This window comes from Ranitomeya imitator, chromosome 4 (genome assembly GCF_032444005.1).
Source record: "Ranitomeya imitator isolate aRanImi1 chromosome 4, aRanImi1.pri, whole genome shotgun sequence".
NCBI classification, from domain to species: Eukaryota; Metazoa; Chordata; class Amphibia; order Anura; family Dendrobatidae; genus Ranitomeya; species Ranitomeya imitator.
Window position 1 is genome coordinate 163,358,504 of NC_091285.1, and position 24,791 is coordinate 163,383,294.

At 40.0% G+C, this 24,791-nt stretch overlaps 1 protein-coding gene across 1 annotated transcript in view; it reads left to right on the forward strand.

Moving 5' to 3' along the window:
- Positions 1-24,791, forward strand: part of STK32A (serine/threonine kinase 32A) — a 363,613-nt gene that overhangs the window by 234,184 nt on the left and 104,638 nt on the right. Inside the window, exon 6 of the mRNA XM_069764076.1 lies at positions 13,827-13,864. Within this exon, the coding sequence (XP_069620177.1) occupies positions 13,827-13,864 (38 nt within the window). The remainder of the gene's footprint in view (positions 1-13,826; positions 13,865-24,791) is intronic.

The window sequence follows — 24,791 nt, forward strand, 5'->3', positions numbered from 1 at the left end:
CCAATCCCCCACACCCCTCATTGTCCTCCTTCCCCCGCATCCCATTATTGCCCTCTCCCCTACCACCATGATTGCCCTGTTCACCACCTCCATCATTGCTTTCTCCCCGCCACCCAATTATTGCACATTCCACCACCTTCATCACTGCCTCCTCCCCACAACCCCTATCATTGTCCTTTCCACTGCCACCATCATTGCCTTCTCCCCCACCACCCCATCATTACCCATTCCTCCACCTCCATCATTGTCCTTTCCACTGCCATCATCATTGTTATCTCCTCCACCACCCCCAAGGACAATTATGGGGGGAGGTGGAGAGGACAATGATGGGTGGTGGAGAGGACAATGATGAGGGAGGGGGAGAGGACAACAATGAGGGTGTGGTAGAGGACAATGATGGAGGTGGGGGAGAGGATGATGATGTGAGTGGGGAGAAGACAATGAGGGGGTGAGGAAGAGGATAATGAGGGGGTCAAGGAGAGGACAATGAGGGTAGTCTGTAGTGATGTGAGTAAGGGGGGCTTTATAGTTGACTTATGAACAGGGGAGGTGGAGGAACACATTAGATATGGATGTATAATGAATTTGGTGATGGAGAGCGTGCTAAGTCCCTGATAGTGTCCTATTGAATTGTGAGATTGGGAGGACACTATCAGGGACTTAAAATTTATTGGGTGAGAGGATGGGGTAAGGTGCACAGAACACTTTATAATAAATTGAAAGGTGGAAGAAGACGCTATCAGAAACTTGTAATGAATTGGGAGGTGGAGGAGGATGTTAAGTACCAGTGATAATGTCTTTTCCTGCCACCAAATTCATTATGATGCTATCAAGTACTTCTAATGAATGATGGGGACATAGGACAGGGACGGAGCCTATGTGCACACGTTCAGTATCAGCAGGAGAAAATTCTGCTGCATATCCTAATGTGTTGGCAGGAAGAACCCTGCTTAATTTTTTTTTTTTTTTTTGCCATGTTTTTTACATCCTTTTGTTGCATTTTTATGTGTTTGGATGTAAATATTAATCTGTATCTGCACTGTGTGACGTGGAGAGATAATGTTATCTGTAAACTCTTTAAGCCACATTCTCACATTTGTGTGATATGTCTGTGTGCTGCCAGATTTTTTTATCGGACAGCACACAGAATTGTTGAATTTTAAAGGTCCATTCACACATACATGAAAATCACGGATCTTAGAATGAGATCTGTGAGGTTCAGAGAATGTTTTGTTCTGATCCATTTTTGAGGCTCAGAATTGGACATCCTCAAAGCGTCTGTAAATGCGGTCAGCACACCCACACTGCACACATATACAGTACAGACCAAAGGTTTGGACACACCTTCTCATTTAAAGATTTTTCTGTATTTTCATGACTATGAAAATTGTACATTCACACTGAAGCATCAAACCTATGAATTAACACATGTGGAATTATATACTTAACAAAAAAAGTGTGAAACAACTGAAAATATGTCTTATATTCTAGGTTCTTCAAAGTAGCCACCTTTTGCTTTGATGACCGCTTTGCACACTCTTGACATTCTCTTGATGAGCTTCAAGAGGTAGTCACCGGGAATGGTCTTCCAACAATCTTGAAGGAGTTCCCAGAGATGCTTAGCACTTGTTAGCCCTTTTCCCCTTCACTCTGTGGTCGAGCTCACCCCAAACCATCTCGATTGGGTTCAGGTCTGGTGACTGTGGAGGCCAGGTCATCTGGCGTAGCACCCCATCACTCTCCTTCTTGGTCAAATAGCCCTTACACAGCCTGGAGGTGTGCTTGGGGTCATTGTCCTGTTGAAAAATAAATGATGGTCCAACTAAATGCAAACCGGATGGAATAGCATGCCGCTGCAAGATGCTACCACAGCATCTTTCAAAGCAAAAGGTGGCTACTTTGAAGAACCTAGAATATAAGACATATTTTCAGTTGTTTCACACTTTTTTGTTAAGTATATAATTCCACATGTGTTAATTCATAGTTTTGATGCCTTCCATGTGAATGTACAATTTTCATAATCATGAAAATACAGAAAAATCTTTAAATGAGAAGGTGTGTCCAAACTTTTGGTCAGTACTGTACATGATTGTAGTCTTATTATGTATAGCAAAGTCCTTTAGTATATAGTGAACTCACTTATTGTGTATAGCACCATCTTAAGTTACTGTACATCGTTAAACATCGTTATGCATAACATCATCCCTTATTACATACCATCCTCTCTTATCTTATATGGTGCATTCCTTAAGGTACCTTCACACATAACGATATTGTTAACGATATCGTTGCTTTTTGTGACGTAGCAACGATATCGTTAATAAAATCGTTATGTGTGACAGCGACCAACGATCAGGCCCCTGCTGGGAGATCGTTGGTCGCTGCACTCCTCCTGTACTGGCTGTGAGCGTTGGGCAGCCGGAAAGCAGAGCGGTGACATCACCGCTCTGCTTTCCGGCCGCTGTGCTCACAGCCAGTACAGGAGGAGTGCAGAGCACAGCGCTGGAGGACAGACAGCGGTAGGTAAGTATGTACTGTTTGTTTTTTTTACTTTTAGGATGGTAACCAGGGTAAACATCGGGTTACTAAGCGCGGCCCTGCGCTTAGTTACCCGATGTTTACCCTGGTTACCGGCATCGTTGGTCGCTGGAGAGCTGTCTGTGTGACAGCTCTCCAGCGACCAAACAGCAACGCTGCAGCGATCCGGATCGTTGTCGGTATCGCTGCAGCATCGCTTAATGTGAAGGGGCCTTTATTATATAGCTTCCTCTGCTGTTATGTAGTCATGGGGAAATTTCAAGCACCCCGCATAGAAAAAAATTCCATAAAAACAATCAAAGCAAGGATATGGTCATAAAAAATTGCTTTATTAATTAAATAAAAATTAGACTATACCATACAATAGAGCAAAAAAATGCATATATATAAAAAATGTATATAAAATTGTATATAAATATATATAAGTGCCTGTAGTTAACTGGTGTCCATTTATGTAAATCCTGTGTCCATCATGTCATACCATATGGCCCAAAAGGGGGATACAAATCGCAACTAATGAATACAAATGTGTCAAGTAAAAGCAGAAATCTGCAAGAGTGGGGGTGTAAACGTTACTCAATCTAAATGTGCAAATAGTGCATACTTGTGAAGCAACAGAACACCGCATTAGCGGCAACAAACAATATAGTGAATGAGCCAATAGGCAATAAGGAGACACTTACTAGTAATATGTAACTCCGGTTCTAGGGACCACCAGTCACTATCCAGGGCACCCCGACGCGCGAAGGAGCGTGCGTCCGAAACGCGCATCGGGGTGCCCTGGATAGTGACTGGTGGTCCCTAGAACCGGAGTTACATATTACTAGTAAGTGTCTCCTTATACTGCCTATTGGCTCATTCACTATATTGTTTGTTGCCGCTAATGCGGTGTTCTGTTGCTTCACAAGTATGCACTATTTGCACATTTAGATTGAGTAACGTTTACACCCCCACTCTTGCAGATTTCTGCTTTTACTTGACACATTTGTATTCATTAGTTGCGATTTGTATCCCCCTTTTGGGCCATATGGTATGACATGATGGACACAGGATTTACATAAATGGACACCAGTTAACTACAGGCACTTATATATATTTATATACAATTTTATATACATTTTTTATATATATGCATTTTTTTGCTCTATTGTATGGTATAGTCTAATTTTTATTTAATTAATAAAGCAATTTTTTATGACCATATCCTTGCTTTGATTGTTTTTATGGAATTTTTTTCTATGCGGGGTGCTTGAAATTTCCCCTTCATTATATGTAGTGTTTCACTACAATACTTACACACTGGGTGTTCTTAGGGTATTTTATTTATTAATTTATATAGTGATATTGATATATATATATATATATATATATATATATATATATATATACAGTGGGGCAAAAAAGTATTTAGTCAGTCAGCAATAGTGCAAGTTCCACCACTTAAAAAGATGAGAGGCGTCTGTAATTTACATCATAGGTAGACCTCAACTATGGGAGACAAACTGAGAAAAAAAAATCCAGAAAATCACATTCTGTTTTTTTTTAACAATTTATTTGCATATTATGGTGGAAAATAAGTATTTGGTCAGAAACAAACAATCAAGATTTCTGGCTCTCACAGACCTGTAACTTCTTCTTTAAGAGTCTCCTCTTTCCTCCACTCATTACCTGTAGTAATGGCACCTGTTTAAACTTGTTATCAGTATAAAAAGACACCTGTGCACACCCTCAAACAGTCTGACTCCAAACTCCACTATGGTGAAGACCAAAGAGCTGTCAAAGGACACCAGAAACAAAATTGTAGCCCTGCACCAGGCTGGGAAGACTGAATCTGCAATAGCCAACCAGCTTGGAGTGAAGAAATCAACAGTGGGAGCAATAATTAGAAAATGGAAGACATACAAGACCACTGATAATCTCCCTCGATCTGGGGCTCCACGCAAAATCCCACCCCGTGGGGTCAGAATGATCACAAGAACGGTGAGCAAAAATCCCAGAACCACGCGGGGGGACCTAGTGAATGAACTGCAGAGAGCTGGGACCAATGTAACAAGGCCTACCATAAGTAACACACTACGCCACCATGGACTCAGATCCTGCAGTGCCAGACGTGTCCCACTGCTTAAGCCAGTACATGTCCGGGCCCGTCTGAAGTTTGCTAGAGAGCATTTGGATGATCCAGAGGAGTTTTGGGAGAATGTCCTATGGTCTGATGAAACCAAACTGGAACTGTTTGGTAGAAACACAACTTGTCGTGTTTGGAGGAAAAAGAATACTGAGTTGCATCCATCAAACACCATACCTACTGTAAAGCATGGTGGTGGAAACATCATGCTTTGGGGTTGTTTCTCTGCAAAGGGGCCAGGACGACTGATCCGGGTACATGAAAGAATGAATGGGGCCATGTATCGTGAGATTTTGAGTGCAAACCTCCTTCCATCAGCAAGGGCATTGAAGATGAAACGTGGCTGGGTCTTTCAACGTGACAATGATCCAAAGCACACCGCCAGGGCAACGAAGGAGTGGCTTCGTAAGAAGCATTTCAAGGTCCTGGAGTGGCCTAGCCAGTCTCCAGATCTCAACCCTATAGAAAACCTTTGGAGGGAGTTGAAAGTCCGTGTTGCCAAGCGAAAAGCCAAAAACATCACTGCTCTAGAGGAGATCTGCATGGAGGAATGGGTCAACATACCAACAACAGTGTGTGGCAACCTTGTGAAGACTTACAGAAAACGTTTGACCTCTGTCATTGCCAACAAAGGATATATTACAAAGTATTGAGATGAAATTTTGTTTCTGACCAAATACTTATTTTCCACCATAATATGCAAATAAATTGTTAAAAAAAACAGACAATGTGATTTTCTGGATTTTTTTTTTTCAGTTTGTCTCCCATAGTTGAGGTCTACCTATGATGTAAATTACAGACACCTCTCATCTTTTTAAGTGGTGGAACTTGCACTATTGCTGACTGACTAAATACTTTTTTGCCCCACTGTATATATATAGGTTAATTTTTACCCTGTGTGCATTAGTGTGTTTTATTAATTGTTATGTAGTCATGAGGGTGTCAGTCACCCCTTGGAAGATCTGGAGTTAGACACTCACGTCAGGTAATGAATCGCAAGTCTTCTTTAAAGACACATTTGTGTCCCATGTTAAATGGATTTAGTTTATTCTGGTGTTGAAGAGGTTAACAACCCTTCCTATGCTGGTCAGAAACATTCAGCTCCATTTCAGCTGCTTCTGATCTGGTCATTACCTCTTTCTATATAAACTGGTTAGAACTTGTTGTCCCTGCCAGTGAAAGACTCATCTTCCTATGTTGTGTGCGAAATCTAAGTGGGTGGAGCAGAATTGTTGTAGAGGTGTTATGTGGTTTGCTGTAGTACGTTTGTGTTGATATCCTGGTCCCTGTTTGATTTAACTTATTCCTCCCTGTCCATATCCTCCTCCCTATTGTTGGTTAGTGCTTTTATATGATAGAGGTTTCCTGTTATCCCCGTTTTTTATTTGTGTCTTGTTTACATTACACTCCTGTACCATGCCTCATGGGGTGGGGGTGGGGATAGATCAGGGTTTAACAGGAGCATAGTAACGTAGGAGTTCAGAGACTTGGGTCTCTATCCTCAAGAGTACCCCCCATGACGTAGTTAGGAGTCCAGGGACAGTTTGAGGCCCCCCTTCCTTACCAAAGAGCATCACTGCGTGAAATATGTGCAGTGCTGTCCCGTACATAGTGTGTTTTTGTTATTCACAGTGCCCTCTTTTATTATTATTTATTTTATCATCATTTAGTCCCCTCTTGTTAGATATAAAATGGCTGCTGATGAAGCAATGAAGCCGCATATGAACAGTAGACAAGTCCATCGGCTCCTCAATAGGAAATATTTCCCATGCTCCATCAGCAGTCATTGCATTATACATCTAACAAGAGAAAATTGTATTTAATAAAATAAAGGGATCTATATAATCTGATATGTAAGGGACGGTGCTGTACATGACAACAGAGGACACTGTGTAATAAGGGACGGTAATATACATGATAAAGGAGACTATGTAAGTTAGATATTGTCTGCCCCTGGATCAGCGGATTCCTCAGTCTCTTATAGAGTAACATAAAAAACATACATGGCTTCTAAAAAAGTGAAACCGGAACATAATACAATAGTAGGTAGAAGCCAAATAAAGAGGATGTGCAGAACACACCAAGACTGCTACAATACCACAAAGAGAATGGTGTACCAGTCCAAAAAGATAATGCAAATACAAACTTTATTAGGGTATAAATACAGACAGATCAAAAGTGACGGTAAAAGGTTAAAATCGGCTACACACCCGTGATTGCATGGGAGCAGAGCGGCACCCATGGTCCAGCAATTAATAACAGGACATATTATAATGCTCAGTCCAGACTGCCCAGCACTTATATAAATAATAAATATTATCACCCAACAGTGGGAGACCAAAAGAGGAAATAACAGCAGCAAGGTATCCAGAACATGAGACTAGATGACATACCGTGTAAACATGAGTGCTGAACGATGAGCCCCGTCGTCCCCAGCCCTCTCGATGCACGTTTCGAATAAACCTTCCTCAAGGGAGGCGTATCCATACTAAAATACCCCCTCCTTTTATGTCTGACGTACCGGCAACCCGTCCGCTCCAGAGCACGCCCACCACCGCTGATACACATGGACCCATGTGATCAAGCATGGGGGAACAGCCGGAAGTGACGAGGATCCTGTAAGCCACACACCGCGCATATCCGGAAATCAAACCGCGGCCATCTTGGTAAAGGGCAAAACCTGCCCATAGCGCTATACAAAACAGCCCAGAGTGCGGTGCCGCAATATATATGTATACAAAAATCATACAGTGCACATAATGATCTATACTAGAGCCCGCAATGTAAGTTAGTATGAAACCAATGGCAATAAACAGAGCATATGGCACAGCACAGAGATAGTACCCTGCATAGAATCACATACAGAAAATGACGCAGCAAACGACAATTCGAAAAACTATATATAGAACTTAATGATAAATATAATATATACGTCATATTACCAGCAAATAATGACAACAAAATATAAACATAATCAAACATATAAACATAGAAAAAATATGATCACAGTATGCATAAAGTATATATATCACATAGATATCCATCAAAAACGTATATATGTACACTCTTATAGAGTGTAAGTTCTTATGTTCAGCAGGGTCCTCTCTCTCCTATAGAGTATAAGTTCTTTTGGTCAGTGGAGTACTCTCACTCTCTCTTCTGTAGTGTGTAACTTCCTATGATTAACAGCATTCTCTATCTCTCCTGTAGAGTATAAGTACTTATGATCAGCGACATCCTCTCTCTCTCTCCTGCAGTGTGTAAGTTCTTATGATCAGCAGAGTATTCTTTTGCTCTCTTCTGTAGGGCATAGGTTCTTTTGGTCAATGGGATCCTCTCTCTTGTAGAGCGTAAATTCCTTTGGTCAGTGGGGTACTCTCTCTCTCTCCTGTAGAGTGTAAGTTCTTATGGTCATCAGGGCCTCTCTCTTTCTCTCTTCTGTAGTGTGTAAGCTTTTATGATCAGCTAGATCATCTCTCCAATAAAGTGCAAGTTCTTATGATCCTTGAGATTATCTCTTTTGTACAGTGTAATCTCTTATGATCAGTGAAGTCCTCATTTTCCTGCAGAGTGTAAGTTCTTATGATCAGCGAGGTCCTCTCTCTCTCTTCTGTAGAGTCTAAGTTCTTCTAGGCAATGGATTCCTCTCTCTTCTGTAGAGTGTATGTTCTTATAGGCAACGTGGTCCTCTCTCTCTCATGTAGATTGTATGCTCTTATGCTCAGGGGTTTCTTCTCTCTTTAGAATGTAAGCTCATATTCTCAGCGGAGACCTGTCTTGTTCTCTCTTCTATAATGTGTAAGCTCTTATGATCAGTGAGATCCTCTCTCCCGTAGAGTGTAGATTCTTTTGGTCAGTGGGATCCTCTCTCTGTCCTGTAGAATGTAAGTTCTTATGGTCATCGGGGGCCTTTCTCTTTCTTTCTTCTGTAGTGTGTAAGCTTTTATGATCAGCTAGATCATCTCTCCAATAAAGTGTAAGTTCTTATCATCCTCGAGATTCTCTCTTTTGTACAGAGTAATCTCTTATGATCAGTGAAGTCCTCATTTTCCTACAGAGTGTAAGTTCTTATGATCAGCGAGGTCCTCTCTCTCTCTTCTGTAGAGTCTAAGTTCTTCTAGGCAATGGAGTCCTCTCTCTTCTGTAGAGTGTACGTTCTTATAGGCAACTTGGTCCTCTCTCTCTCTCATGTAGATTGTATGCTCTTATGCTCAGGGGTTTCTTCTCTCTTTAGAATGTAAGCTCATATTCTCAGCGGAGACCTGTCTTGTTCTCTCTTCTGTAATGTGTAAGCTCTTATGATCAGTGAGATCCTCTCTCCCGTAGAGTGTAGATTCTTTTGGTCAGTGGGATCCTCTCTCTGTCCTGTAGACTGTAAGTTCTTATGGTCATCGGGGGCCTTTCTCTTTCTTTCTTCTGTAGTGTGTAAGCTTTTATGATCAGCTAGATCATCTCTCCTATAAAGTGTAAGTTCTTATGATCACTGAGATTCTCTCTCTTTTATAGAGTGCAAGCTGTTATGCTTATCCTCTCTGTCTCTTCTGTATGATCTCTCTTATGATCAGCGGAGTCCTCATTTTCCTATAGAGTGTAAGTTCTTATGATCAGCAAGGTCCTCTCTCTCTTCTGTAGAGTGTAAGTTCTTATAGGCAACAGGGTCCTCTCTCTCTCATGTAGAGTGTTTGCTCTTATGCTCAGGGGTTTCCTCTCTCTTTAGAATGTAAGCTCCTATGGTCAGCAGAGTCCTCTCTTGTTCTCTCTTCTGTCATGTGTAAGCTCTTATGATCAGTGAGATCCTCTCTCTCCTAACAAGTGTAAGCTCTTATGGTCAATGGGGTCCTCTCTATGTCTTCTGTAGCGTATATACGCTTATGATCAGCAGGATCTTCACTCTGTCTCCTGTAGAGTGTAAGCTCTTAAGATCAGTGGGGTCCTCCTTCTATGTCTTCTGTAGAGTGTAACTTCTTCTCCTTCAATGGAAGTCTTCAAACAGAGATTGGATGGTTTAGTGAATCCTGCATTGAGCATGGGTTTAGACACAATGACCCTGGAGGTCTCTTCCAACATTAACATTCTATGATTCTATGATATGTGTTTTTCAAGCAGTCACTTTCCAGTACTAGGGTTCGCACAAATTAATTTGCTGCAAATCTACTTTTTGTGAGCATTACTAATAAATGAAATTGGTTTTCTTTTTATTGAGAGTGAGATTTTGTTTTCAATCCCTTCACAATGCCGGACAAATATGTACGCATGTATGCTCAGATGCTTAAACCACATCTTTCTCCACACATGATGGTTGACTTAATCAGCCATCACGTGCCTAACAGACGCAGGTGGAGCAGAGCTCCAACTGCAAATGTTAAAATATTAAATCCCACTATCAATCTCTGACTGCTGCATTTAACCCCCGCTGGAAGAGGGACGCGTCGTTACACCCTCCCATTGGTGTGCCCGTGACATGATTATTGAGTGCCGATGGGTTGCCATGACAACCGGGGGTCTGCAGATGACCTCGATGCCTGTCATTAAATTCTTCCTTTGAAAGCCAGTCTACAGCTGGAGTTCATAGGAAATGGTGATTTTCTGTATACACAACAGTGCTGATACTATTTTTTTTTATATTGTTTTATTTTTAATAGGGAAAAAGGGGGTGATTTGAACTTTTTATTTTTTTAATATCTTTAAAAACTTTATTTTTCACCTTTTACTGTATTTGCTAGACCCCTTAGTTGTATTGAAGCTGCCACTTGTGCTATACACTGCTACGTAAAGCAACAAGAGGCAGCTTCAATACAACTAAGGCGTCTAACAAATACAGTAAAAAGTGAAGAAAAAAAGTTTTAAAAAATATGAAAAAAATAAAAAGTTCAAATCACCCACTTTTGCCCAATTAAAAATAAAACAATACAAAAAAAATAAAAATACACATCTGGTATTGCAGCGTTTGTAAAAGTGCACTCTATCAAAATATAAAGTAAATGAATCTGATTAGTAGTATTAGTAAAGTGTAATGAAAAAAAAATCAAATCTCCAAAATCACGATTTTTTTTTGTCCTCCACAACATTGCAATAAGAGGTGCTCAAAACATCTTATCTATCTACCCCAAAATGATATCGGTATGTCATGTTTCAAATAAACTATTCCTTTTAGATAAAACTTTATTGATAGAGACATGTGCAAATTACATACATTTTTAGTGTTTCCACTGCAGAAAAACATTGAAATGCATATTCATCTTTTACCTATGTATTTTACTTTCCCCATCTCATTCAAGTACATGGGGTAAATCTGCAAATAAACCACATATTTACCGCAAGAGAAATTGATATGTTGCAGATTTTAAAAAGACACCATAGGTGAGTTTATGCTGCTATAATAAAGCACAGTGGGAATTAAATTTCTATAGATCCCATTTTTGGGCGGCAAAAATACACAGCTGTGACATGAAGCGGGGCGATAGCCATAGGCAAGGAACCTGTCTCCACATCCCGGCACTCTACAGAAAAATGAGGTCTTGATTTGGTGCATGTGCGGCCATGTTTCTGCTATAAACACCTCCCAGTTCAGCTCTGTCGCACTGTGGCGCCATTTCCCTTTGACACCAAGATAAGGAAACCACTCCAGTTCACAAAACAAAGTCCTTTTTACTAACAATCCATCTTGCTCACATAGAATAGCAGGAGATGCAGTTGTCCTGTTCTTCTGTACAATACAGTGGCACACTGAACAGCATCACAGTTGGAGCATTGCACATACTTTTTATATTTTCTGAGATAGCGCTATTTAAAGCTGTGCTTTACCCAGTGACCACTACACTTCAGCCTACTTCTAGAGAACCATGGAAGGACACACCTCAGGCGGTCCTCTTACTAAGCGTGCCCCAATCTCTCTGACTCGATCTCTCTTTGACTGCAGCTTCCAAGGCTTGGTCGACACTAGTTTGTTCCTTAGGGATCCGTCTAAAGTTACTGGCTGTATTCTCCTCCCTGACTGTTTACAGAACAATGCTTCCACCATTGGAATTCTTTTGCTTTTTTTCCTGATTTTTGCTTTCTTCAAACACACATACACACATTCAGTGCTGATCACCTTTTTCTGAGGGTGTCCCTTTCTTCTTCCTTTCTCTCTTTCCAACTGAATTAACCTCCAAAACAGGAACTAACCCACAAGGCCCTATGACTCCTACCTAATCGTGGACTGGCCCTACAGTTAACCCTAACATGCCAGACTAGCAGGAACTGCAGTCTCCAGGAAGATAACACTGAAGAATAGTATATTTTTCATACCTGACAGGGATCTCCATAAAGGTGCAATGTCATACCCTCCACCCTTACACAGCACCAAAAACACACCAAATATTCAGCACAGGAACTTATCATTAGGCCTAATTCAGGCATCAGTTTTTTTTTACTTATTTGTTCTATCCTTGTTTTTCATGGATAGAAGTCATACCTAAGTGTGGCTCTTCCAAAAGGTGGATGGTTGTTGTTTCCTCTGGGAGAGAGCTAATTAAGTCACAATTTAACAACCTGAAAACCAGGGAAATTATCATTGGTGCAATCTCTGCAAGAACCCAAGGCCCAAGAAGTAAATGGGCCCACTTCTACCTCCAAACTTGGTGGAATTATATGAATTATAATGAGCTATTGGACTGCAAAGGGATCATATACCACAGAGGTGTCAAACTGCATTCCTCAAGGGCCGCAAACAGGTCATGTTTTCAGGATTTCCTTGTATTGCACAGGTGATAATTTAATCACCTGCAGAGAATGATTCCAGCACCTTGTGCAATACAAGGAAATCCTGAAAACATGAGCTGTTTGCGGCCCTCGAGGAATGCAGTTTGACACCTCTGATATACCGTGCTGTTCTTGCACAGCAGCCGTCTGTCTGTGCATTCCAGGGTACCTCTGACTGAATGCAGCACAGGCTGGGGTTATGCCATCCGTATACTATGCGTTTTTAGCATCATCTTTTAGATACTATAATATTCTATGTAAATTAAATCTAGTTGTCATAAATAATGCAATCGTATATAAACATATAGATAGATGCTAAAAAAATTATATATATATATATATATATATAATGGATGTATAATAAATATTTTTGGTAGATATTATATAGATAGATATCCTGCAGAAATATAATATCACAACCCCTTTACATGGCACTAGGGTATTTAGCCTGGTATAACATAATAAAGAAATAATTTTAAAAAGTGATATGATTCCCCCCTATTTTTTTATAACTAGCAATGGTAAAGCAGACAGTTGGGATGGTCCATAGTGATTGGGCCCTCACCAGCCTTAAAATACTATCCCACTGCAGCCCCAGAAGTGGCAACTCAGACTAGATGTTTTCTAATTCTGGTGCTTCGCCTTAGCTTTTCCCGACTGCCCTCATGCGTTTGCAATCGGGGTAATGGTAATTGGGGTTGTCCAAAAATACAGTTGTTATCAAGCCCTCGTGTTAGTAATCAACTTGCGTCTATCAGACAACCCCATTACTAACCCAGTACTTAAAAAAGAATAAAACAAAATGCGCACACTGAAGTCACTGCTGGGTTTTGCTGGTATTTTTAGGCTGGGGAGGGCCCCAAAACGATGGACTTTCCTTACCTTTGCTGGCTATCAAAAATAAGGGGGACACATTTTTTATTTTTTTATTATTTATTTATTCCAGGCTAAACATGCCTTTCACGTGGCACTAAAGGCGACATTATTATGAAGGTGGGTTGTGACATGATATATCTGCAGGACATCTAACAATCTTTTCTATCTAGCTATATGTAGCTTTATATTTTTTTTCTAGATTTTTGCACAAAAATCTGACGGCGTACGGATGGTCCGTGTTCCGTCCAAATTTTTTTCCTTTTTTTTCTCCTTTTTTCTTTGACTTGCATTGTTGAGTCCTGGCTGTTCTACGTAGCCATATGCAGTATGCTGCAGTTTTTTTCTTCAAAAAACTCACAAATGAACGCTGCCTCACTGAATAACATTGGTGAGAATGCAATGTGATTTTTGATCACATTGCATTGCACTCGGCGTATTTATCTGCAGACATACTCCACTTTGTGGGCAGAGACAAAGATACAATAATTCAGATTTTAAGGTTTATGTATATCTATTCTAACATGCGTGTATTTTGTTTTAATAGGGATATCAAACCAGATAATATACTCCTTGATGAGCAAGGTAAGATTGACTCATTTAATTACTGTACATATCATTTGTTCACGTAGAATGTGATATACTTCGTTGTGTTATGAAGATCAACTCAATGTGCACAAATAGGAAAAATAGCCTATGCAAGAAATGAATATGGTATTTTGTTGAAGGCCGGATCAGGGGCATATACACAGCATATTTGTATGCTGTATATGAGTGCTGAAAGGTGATGGCCATATCTCATATGGGGAAAACCTGGTGACAAGTTCCCTTTAACCTCTTTATGTCCTTGGATGTATAGCTATGACCAACGTCGCCTTCCCCTGTTTGATGTAGGCTCCGGCAATGAGGCTGCAACTTTTCCGGCACGTGTCAGCTGATTAAATCAGCTGACATATGCCCCTAACAGCAAAATTCAAAGATTCAAAGCACTGAGGATTCATCATTTTTATTTTATTATTTTATTAAAAACATATCTCCTATCCACAGGATGAATGTATGATTGCTTGGTGGCCCAACAGCTGTGTTCCTCACAGTTCTAGTGATTGGTTGGAGCCAAAGCAATAATACATTTATGGGTAGGCTAGAAATGTTACTACATTAAAGAACATCTCTCATGAGGTCAAAAGTAGCCAGTATTCCATTTTTTTCCTATACGTACAGTTCCACAGATATGGATTTTTACTAAGGGGGCTTTACTCACAAGATTCCCCTGGGTATGTCTAGTCTTTAGGCTTCTCTGCATAATTAAGCTGCAGCTTCTCCTTGGTAAAGAGTATGTGGTATCCCGGGACCCGTTCTCCTGCTGCTGAATGAGGCAGTTGTCGTGTGGCAGTAGATTTGTTCCACTGTGTCAGAATTAGCTTGGGTACTGTAAGTTAGGAGATGTAATACATTGCATTGTATACCAATGATTCATAAATGTGCTTTGCTGCCATCTACTGGCCAATGTGTATATGACAGTTAAGTGATTATTCTTCTCACAACAAGCTGCCATAGAAATGGCTGAGAGGAGCCTCCCACCTCAGGGATCACACAGACATCCTGGGGTAACTCCTAGCTCATGACTCTCACATTTCCTGAGGTAACTTCCAGTTCTGGGCGGTTCAAGCTGCTTAAGGGAGCAAACACTACAGCTCTCAACATAGTTTTCCATGCTGAAGACACATCCTTCTCCACATAATCTCCTCCACAAGGGAGTGAAGTCTTCTAGTCAGGGAGATAAAGCTGCACATGTGCTCTCCTGCATGCTGGTTATCCTGTTTGCTTCTAGCCAGGACCAGAGCTACGTGGCTGCCACGCCACCGACTTTACTTAACCTACCCTCTGCGATAGGGAAAGCTAGACTAAAATCTGTGAGTGTTTCCACAGAGAGCTAATCTGTGAAGGTCCCTCCATCAGTGTAATATTTCTTGGGCTGCTCATAGCATTCCCTCTAATAGCAAGTGAAGAGAACTCTGCTCCAGCCGCTCTGAGAGTCCATGACCTCGCTTGTGTCATGAGGAAAGAGCCATCACTTTCATATGCACAATATTCTGTGAAATTTGCCTTTAAGAGAGAGACTGTACCCCGTTACCTCTTTCAGTAAAACTGTTCTGTTTTCAATTTCATCTGCGTGTCTGGCTGCTTGAGATTGCACAAACACCACGGGCGCTCCAAAACTTGCACCCAGACACCACCACTACAAGAGTGCCCCAGGGGGTCCTATACCATTCACAAGTGCCACTTCCCGCTATTGAGGGGTCCAGTGACCCACTTCAGCTTTCGTGATATTATCTGCTGCCAGTGGGACTACATGCCTCAGCTGGCCCTTCTGCAACATCTGGCCCCTCCCCAGTGACTAACCGCAAGTAGACTACAGAAATTTGTACAAAATTAAAAGGCCAGTATCTCTGGAACCGTATAGCAGTCTAAAAAGAAAAGGTAAAATAAATCTCAAAGGAGCAACAGAACTAAATGAAGAGCAAAAACTGAGCACTTGTAACCTGATGACAAGTTCTCTCAATATTTAATTAGTTGTCATTTCATGCTGCAGTTTTCAGATTCTCCAATTAATAGAAATTCATTAACAGACTCCATAGCTGTGTAAGTGCATTTAATAAAGAGCCTTCTGGCCGTTCTCTCTTTACTCATTTGAATTCTTCAAAATATGTAAGAAAATATGTAAAAATTACACATTTCATTCATCACTATACTCTATTTTTATGAATAATTTGCAAATATTTAGTAAAATGGAGATATTGTCCATTAAAGCTCTTACATTACTGGATGCCTTTGTTTGTAGCACCTTGAGTAAACTCCAATATCTCATATAGTCAACATTACACATTCAGGAAATCAAGCAATGCATGGTGTACTACTGAATACTGAATGTATGAGAAACATAAACAGTTTTTTAGGGCTATCCTATGAAAACTTTTGCAATTTCAGGTCCTTGGAGCTTTCAACATTTCATCTTGCCGTCATGGAATGGAAAATCATGGCGCTGGATTCTCTTTCTTGCTTATATCCAACTGACATAGGCTCATTTTATTCACACGGCGCTAGTGTAGGCTTAGGCCTAATACAAATGTCATTATTTTTCACTTAGGGCTGAGACAGACTGCCGTATTTCTCGCTCAAGAATCGCATCACACTGCACGGACTGGCCGGCACCTCTCTTGACCTGAGCAAGATAGCATGATGGATTACTACGCAGCTGTCAAGCTCAGGTCAGGAAAGCCGACAGCCAGTACAAGGTTTACGATGCTATTCTCACGCAAGAAATACGGCAGTCTGTCTCTGCCCTTACGAGAAGAATCGACCGATTATTTTGATATTACTTTGAACAAAGTTTGATCAGACTGTCATCAGTCTCTTGTACATGGAGAGAAAAAAAAAGTCTCCCCACCTACTCCATTCTGCCAGTCCGTAAAAATCAGGACAAGCTTAAAATTTTTTTTAAAAATGAAGCTTTTATAATTGTTTTAGTAGTCAACTTTAACTAATGTTCTATGCCCACAACAATACTACTGACTGCTAATTATTTTCTATGTGTGTACTTACCTAGTAACATAGAATTTTAGAGTTATCTCGTATGTTGCATTTTTTTTGCAAGATGAGGACAACTTAAAAAATAAAATAAAAAATAAAAAAAATTAAAGTTTTATAATTCTTTTTAGCAGTTGAATTTACCAACCATACATGACACAACAGTACTGTTGGCTGTTGCCGAACCTTAGTTAATGTTCATTAACGTAATAAACAATGTAGCATTCTGGGTTAGGGATTTTCAAAAGAGGTGATAAGGGTATGTGCGCACAGCCCCGCAAAAAGGGATCAGTATGCATAGCCATGTTAAAACGGCATTGTTATGCACACATTTGATGGTATGTCACTTCTTTTAAGCGACTCAGGGTTTGGAAACAAGAAGTAACATGTTTGTTCTTTAATAGGCTTTCTTTGGAAGCCGCCTGTTCTTCATTCTTGAAAGTGTAGAGCAGAGATTCACAAAAATGACTGTTTTTTAGCTGATGTAAAATACTAACCAAATACTGAATATGTGAGCGCTGCCTTTGTGGATGATTCCATAGTTTTCCAAGGTTGGTTAGGTGTGACTGATAACATTTAAGTCCTTTATCAAAATTTTTGTGTCCAAAATGTATATTAACACCAAAATCCTCAATCCCATATCATATGGTCCAAAAAAAGCATATCAGAAACCAAGGCTAAGAAAAATGATGCTTTTTTTGAGAAAGGGCTAATATAATCTTTATTAAATATATTAAAAAATATCTACAAAAGCGTGTGTGCATGTGCAAATATATACAGTATATATATATATATATATATATATATATATATATATATATATACATATACACACTACCAGTAAAAAGTTTAGGGTCACTTAGGAATCTCCTTATTTTTGAACGAACAGCACAGTTTTTTCCAATGAAGCTAACGTTAAATGACTCAGAAATACACTCTATACATTGGTACATTGTTAATGTGGTAAATGACTATTCGAGCTGCAAACGTCTGGTTTGTAATGCAATATCTTCATATGTGTATAGAGGCCCATTTCCAACAACCATCACTATGTGTGAAGGCTAATAGATGGTTAGAATACCCTTAAAACACCTTGTGCAAGTATGTTAGCACAGCAGAAAACAGTTTGGCTGATTAGAGAACCTATAAACATGACCTTCCTTTGAGCTAATTGAGAATCTGGAGCATCATATTTGTTACATAGTTACATAGTTATTAAGGTTGAAGGAAGACTATATGTCCATCTAGTTCAACCCATAGCCTAACCTAACATGCCCTAACATGTTGATCCAGAGGAAGGCAAAAAAAACCCATGTGGCAAAGAGTAAGCTCCACATTGGGGAAAAAAAATTCCTTCCCGACTCCACATACGGCAATCAGACTAGTTCCCTGGATCAACGCCCTATCAAGGAATCTAGTGTATATACCCTGTAACATTATACTTTTCCAGAAAGGTATCCAGTCCCCTCTTAAATTTAAGTAATGAATCACTCATTACAACATCATACGGCAGAGAGTTCCATAGTCTCACTGCTCTTACAGTAAAGAATCCGCGTCTGTTATTATGCTTAAACCTTTTTTCCTCCAACCGCAGAGGATGCCCCCTTGTCCCTGTTTCAGGTCTATGATTAAAAAGATCATCAGAAAGGTCTTTGTACTGTCCCCTCATATATTTATACATTAAAATAAGATCACCCCTTAGTCTTCGCTTTTCCAAACTAAATAGCCCCAAGTGTAATAACCTATCTTGGTATTGCAGACCCCCCAGTCCTCTAATAACCTTGGTCGCTCTTCTCTGCACCCGCTCCAGTTCAGCTATGTCTTTCTTAAACACCGGAGACCAGAACTGTGCACAGTATTCTAAGTGTGGTCGAACTAGTGACTTGTATAGAGGTAAAATTATGTTCTCCTCATGAGCATCTATGCCTCTTTTAATGCATCCCATTATTTTATTTGCCTTTGCAGCCGCTGCCTGACACTGGCCACTGAATTTAAGTTTGTCATCCACCCATACACCCAGGTCTTTTTCATTGACGGTTTTGCCCAGAGTTTTAGAATTAAGCACATAATTATACATCTTATTACTTCTACCCAAGTGCATGACCTTACATTTATCCCCATTAAAGCTCATTTGCCATTTATCAGCCCAAGCTTCTAGTTTACATAAATCATCCTGTAATATAAAATTGTCCTCCTCTGTATTGATTACCCTGCAGAGTTTAGTGTCATCTGCAAATATTGAAATTCTACTCTGAATGCCCCCTACAAGGTCATTAATAAATATGTTAAAAAGTAGAGGGCCCAATACTGACCCCTGTGGTACCCCACTGCTAACCGCTACCCAGTCCGAGTGTGCTCCATTAATAACCACCCTTTGTTTCCTATCCCTGAGCCAGCTCTCAACCCACTTGCACATATTTTCCCCTATCCCCATTATTCTCATTTTATGTATCAACCTTTTGTGTGGCACCGTATCAAAAGCTTTTGAAAAGTCCATATACACTACATCCACTGGGTTCCCTTGGTCCAATCCGGAACTTACCTCTTCATAGAAACTGATCAAATTAGTCTGACATGAACGGTCCCTAGTAAACCCGTGCTGATACTGGGTCATGAGGTTATTCCTCTTCAGATACTCCAGTATAGCGTCCCTTAGAATGCCCTCCAGGATTTTACCCACAGTAGAGGTTAAGCTTACTGGCCTATAATTTCCGAGTTCAGTTTTTGTTCCCTTTTTGAATATTGGCACCACATTTGCTATACGCCAGTCCTGCGGCACAGACCCTGTTATTATGGAGTCTTTAAAGATTAAAAATAATGGTCTATCAATGACTGTACTTAATTCCTGCAGTACTCGAGGGTGTATCCCATCCGGGCCCGGAGATTTGTCAATTTTAGTGATTTTTAGACGCCGCCGCACTTCCTGCTGGGTTAAGCAGGTGACATTTAATTGGGAATTTTTATCACTAGACATTTTGTCTGCCATGGGATTTTCTTGTGTAAATACTGATGAAAAAAAGTCATTTAGCATATTGGCTTTTTCCTCATCCTCATCCAGCATCTCACCCAGACTATTTTTAAGGGGGCCAACACTATCATTTTTTAGTTTCTTACTATTTATGTAGTTAAAGAATATTTTAGGATTATTTTTACTCTCTCTGGCAATGAGTCTCTCTGCCTCAATCTTTGCTGCCTTGATTTGCTTTTTACAGAATTTATTTAATTTTCTGTATTTATTTAATGCCTCCTCACTACCTACTTCCTTTAATTCTCTAAATGCTTTCTTTTTGTCACTTATTGCGCCCCTTACAGCTCTATTTAGCCATATTGGTTTCCTCCTATTGCTAGTATGTTTATTCCCATACGGTATATACTGTGCACAGGTCCTATCCAGGATGCTAATAAACGTCTCCCATTTTCTTTGTGTATTTTTGTGTCTCAGGATATCGTCCCAGTTAATTGCACCAAGATCCTCTCTCATCCGTTGGAAATTTGCCCTCCTGAAGTTTAGTGTCCTTGTAACCCCTCTACTACACATCTTTTTAAAGGATACATGAAAACTTATTATTTTGTGATCGCTATTTCCCAAGTGACCCCCAACCCTTATATTTGATATGCGGTCTGGCCTGTTGGTTAATATTAGGTCTAGCAGTGCCCCCCTTCTTGTTGGGTCCTGAACCAGTTGTGAAAGGTAATTGTCTCTCATAATTGTCAAAAACCGATTACCTTTGCTGGAACTGCAGGTTTCTGTTCCCCAATCTATTTCAGGGTAGTTGAAGTCCCCCATAATAATGACTTCTCCTTGAGTCGCAGCTTCATCTATTTGCTTTACGAGGATATTCTCCATTGCTTCCATTACTTTTGGAGATTTATAACAAACCCCTATCAGTAATTTATTATTTTTTCCCCCTCCCCTTATTTCCACCCACAGGGATTCTACATTTTCATTAAATTCACCTATATTATCGCGCAGGATGGGTTTTAAGGATGATTTTACATATAGACACACCCCTCCCCCCGGTTCCATTAAACTCTCAAAATGGCCAGAAAAAAGAACTTTCATGTGAAACTCGACAGTCTATTCTTGTTCTTAGAAATGAAGGCAATTCCATGTGAGAAATTGCCAAGAAACTGAAGATTTCCTACAACGGTGTGTACTACTTCCTTCAGAGGAGAACACAAACAGGCTCTAACTAGAGTAGAAAGAGAAGTGGGAGGCCCCGCTGCACAACTGAGCAAGACAAGTACTGTACATTAGAGTCTGTAGTTTGAGAAATCGACGCCTCACAGGTCCTCAACTGACAGCTTTATTAAATAGTACATGCAAAACGTCAGGGTCAACGTCTACAGTAAAGAGTTGACTGCGAGATGCTGGCCTTCAGGGCAGAGTGGCAAAGAAAAAGCCATATCTGAGACTGGCTAATAAAAAGAAAAGATTAATATGGGCAAAAGAACATAGACATTGGACAGGGGAAGATTGGAAAAAAGTGTTATGGACAAACAAATCCAAGTTTGAGGTGTTTGGATCACACAGAAGAACATTTGTGAGACGCAGAACAACTGAAAAGATGCTGGAGGAGTGCCTGACGCCATCTGTCAAGCATGGTGGAGGTAATGTGATGGTTTGGGGTTGCTTTGGTGCTGGTAAAGTGGGAGATTTTTACAAGGTAAGAGGGATTTTGAAAAAGGAAGGCTATCACTCCATTTTGCAACACCGTGCCATACCCTGTGGACAGCGCTTGATTGGAGCCAATTTCATCCTACAACAGGACAATGACCCAAAGCACACCTCCAAATAAGGCAAGAACTATTTAGGGAAGAAGCAGGCAGCTGGTATTCTATCTGTAATGGAGTGGCCAGCACAGTCACCAAATCTCAACCCCATTGAGCTGTTGTGGGAGCAGCTTGACTGTATGGTACGCAAAAAGTGCCCATCAAGCCAAACCAACTTGTGGGAGGGGCTTCTGGAAGCATGGGGTGACGTTTCTCCAGAATACCTCAGCAAATTAACTGCTAGAATGCCAAAGGTTTACAATGCTATAATTGCTGCAAAGGGAGCAAATTATTATTTCAAATAAAAATCTTTTTTTTTTCAAACCTTGTCAGTGTCTGGACTAGATTTTCAATTAATTTGGCAACTCATTTGATTAATAAAGGTATGAGTTTTCATGGAAAACATGAAATTGTCTGGGTGAACCCAAACTTTTGAACGGTAGTGTATATATATTATTGCAAGTGTTTCCTAAATGAAAGTAAACAGGAGGGGGGACATAAGAACTGGAAAAGAAAGGTGGGTAATCCTGGATAAAGAAGTTAAATTGAATCTACTGCACTATAACGTCACATGTCACAGATGAAATATCCAAAATATATAACTTACAAGTAGTAATGTATCATAGAATCACACATATACTGTATATCGTGGTCTTATACCATGAATCAAAATTAAGGTAAATGATGCATGCATCCAGGTGAACTTAGTAATCAGCTGTGACATATGTACTTGTATGTATAAAAGTTCATATAGCAATGGTATAAAAGAGAGAGTCTTTTAATGGACTCCAAAAACCATTACCACAGTCTCTAATCACGGTATTAAGTCAAAGAGAGATAAATAAACAACCACGATATACAGGATATGAATGTGTGTATGTACAGTGCCTTGTGAAAGTAATCGGCCCCCTGGAACTTTTCAACCTTTTTTCACATATCATGCTTCAAACATAAAGATACCAAATGTAATTTTTTGGTGAAGAATCAACAACAAGTGGAGCACAATTGTGAAGTTGAACGAAATTTATTGGTTATTTTAAATTTTTATGGAAATTCAAAAACTGAAAACTGGGGCGTGCAATATTATTTGGCCCCTTGAACTTAATGCTTTGCTGCACCACCCTTTGCTGTGATTACAGCTGCAAGTCGCTTAGGGTATGTCTCTATCAGTTTTGTACATCGAGAGACTGAATCTCTTGCCCATTCTTCCTTGGCAAACAGCTCGAGCTCAGTGAGGTTTGATGGAGATCGTTTGTGAACAGCAGTTTTCAGCTCTTTCCACAGATTCTTGATTGGATTGAGGTCTGGACTTTGACTTGGCCATTCTAATACCTGGATACGTTTATTTGTAAAATATTTCATTGTAGATTTTGCTTTATGTTTGGGATCATTGTCTTGTTGGAAGACAAATCTCCTTCTCAGTCTCAGGTCTTTTGCCGACTCCAACAGGTTTTCTTCAAGAATGGTCCTGTATTTGGCTCCATCCATATTCCCATCAATTTTAACCATCTTCCCTGTCCCTGCAGAAGAAAAGCAGGCCCAAACCATTATGCTGCCACCACCATGTTTGACAGAGGGGAATGGTGTGTTCAGGGTGATGAGCTGTGTTGCCTTTACCCCAAACATATCGCTTGGCGTTGTTGCCAAAAAGTTTGAATTTTGGTTTCATCTAACCAGAGCAGCTTCTTCCACATGTTTGGTGTGTCTCCCAGGTGGCTTGTTTCAAACTTTAAACAACACTTTTTATGGATGTCTTTGAGAAATGGCTTTCTTCTTGCCACTCTTCCATAAAGGCCAGATTTCTGCAGTGTATGACTGATTGTTGTCCTATGGACAGACTATCCCACCGCAGCTGTATATCTCTGCAGTTCATCCAGAGTGATCATGGGTCTCTTGGCTGCATCTCTGATTAGTCTTCCCCTTGCTTGAGATGAAAGTTTAGATGGACGACCAGGTCTTGGTAGATTTTCAGTGGTATGATACTCCTTCCATTCAATATGATCGCTTGCACAGTGCTCCTTGGGATGTTTAAAGTTTTGGAAATCATTTTGTATCCAAATCCGGCTTTAAACTTCTCCACAACAGTATCATGGACCTGCCTGTTGTGTTCCTTGGTCATCATGATGCTCTCTGTGCTTCAAACAGAACCTTGAGACTATCACAGAGCAGGTGCATTTATACGGAGACTTGATTACACACAGGTGGATTATATTTATCATCATTAGGCATTTAGGACAGCATTGGATCATTCAGAGATCCACAATGAACTTCTGGAGTGAGTTTGCTGCACTGAAAGTAAAGGGGCCGAATAATATTGCACGCCCCACTTTTCAGTTTTTGAATTTACAAACAGGAAAGAAATATATCTTGGTACCGTGTTAGCCAGTAGATAGAAAAATATTTAGAATTGAGAGTCCTCAATGATTGATACCTTTTAATGGCTAACTGAAAAGATGGTAACAAATTGCACGCTTTCGAGACTACACAGGTCTCTTCATCAGGCAAAGACTAAAACAAATTCTGAAGAATCACATATTTATGCACAACATGGCATAGAAAAAAAAAGGGAAAAACCATGGAAATTGAAGTTCCCCAAAAAATTTAAAATAACCAATAAATTTCGTTCAACTTCACAATTGTGTTCCACTTGTTGTTGATTCTTCACCAAAAATTTACATTTAGTATCTTTATGTTTGAAGCATGATATGTGGGAAAAGGTTGAAAAGTCCCAAGGGGCCGAATACTTTCGCAAGGCACTGTATATATAGTATATAGATAGATAGATAGATATGGGATAGATAGATAGATAGATAGATAGATAGATACATGGATAACAGAGGTATAATTACCAAACACTGCAGAGAACTAGGGACCTCGGAGGGGGTGGGTTTGTATTTCTTTTTCCCTTAATAAAAAAGACCTTCATTTAAAAACTGCATTTTGTGTTTACTTGTGTTATCTTTGTCTAATATTTAATTTTTTTGATGATTTGAAACATTTAAGTGTGACAAACAAGCAAAAGAATAAGAAATTAGCAAGGTGCAAACCCTGTATCATAAACTGTATCTCCTGGATTCCCGCTCACTGTATTTTATAGTGCTAGGCTGTACTGTTATAGCCCTACATAGATTAATATCTTCTGCCTTATCCT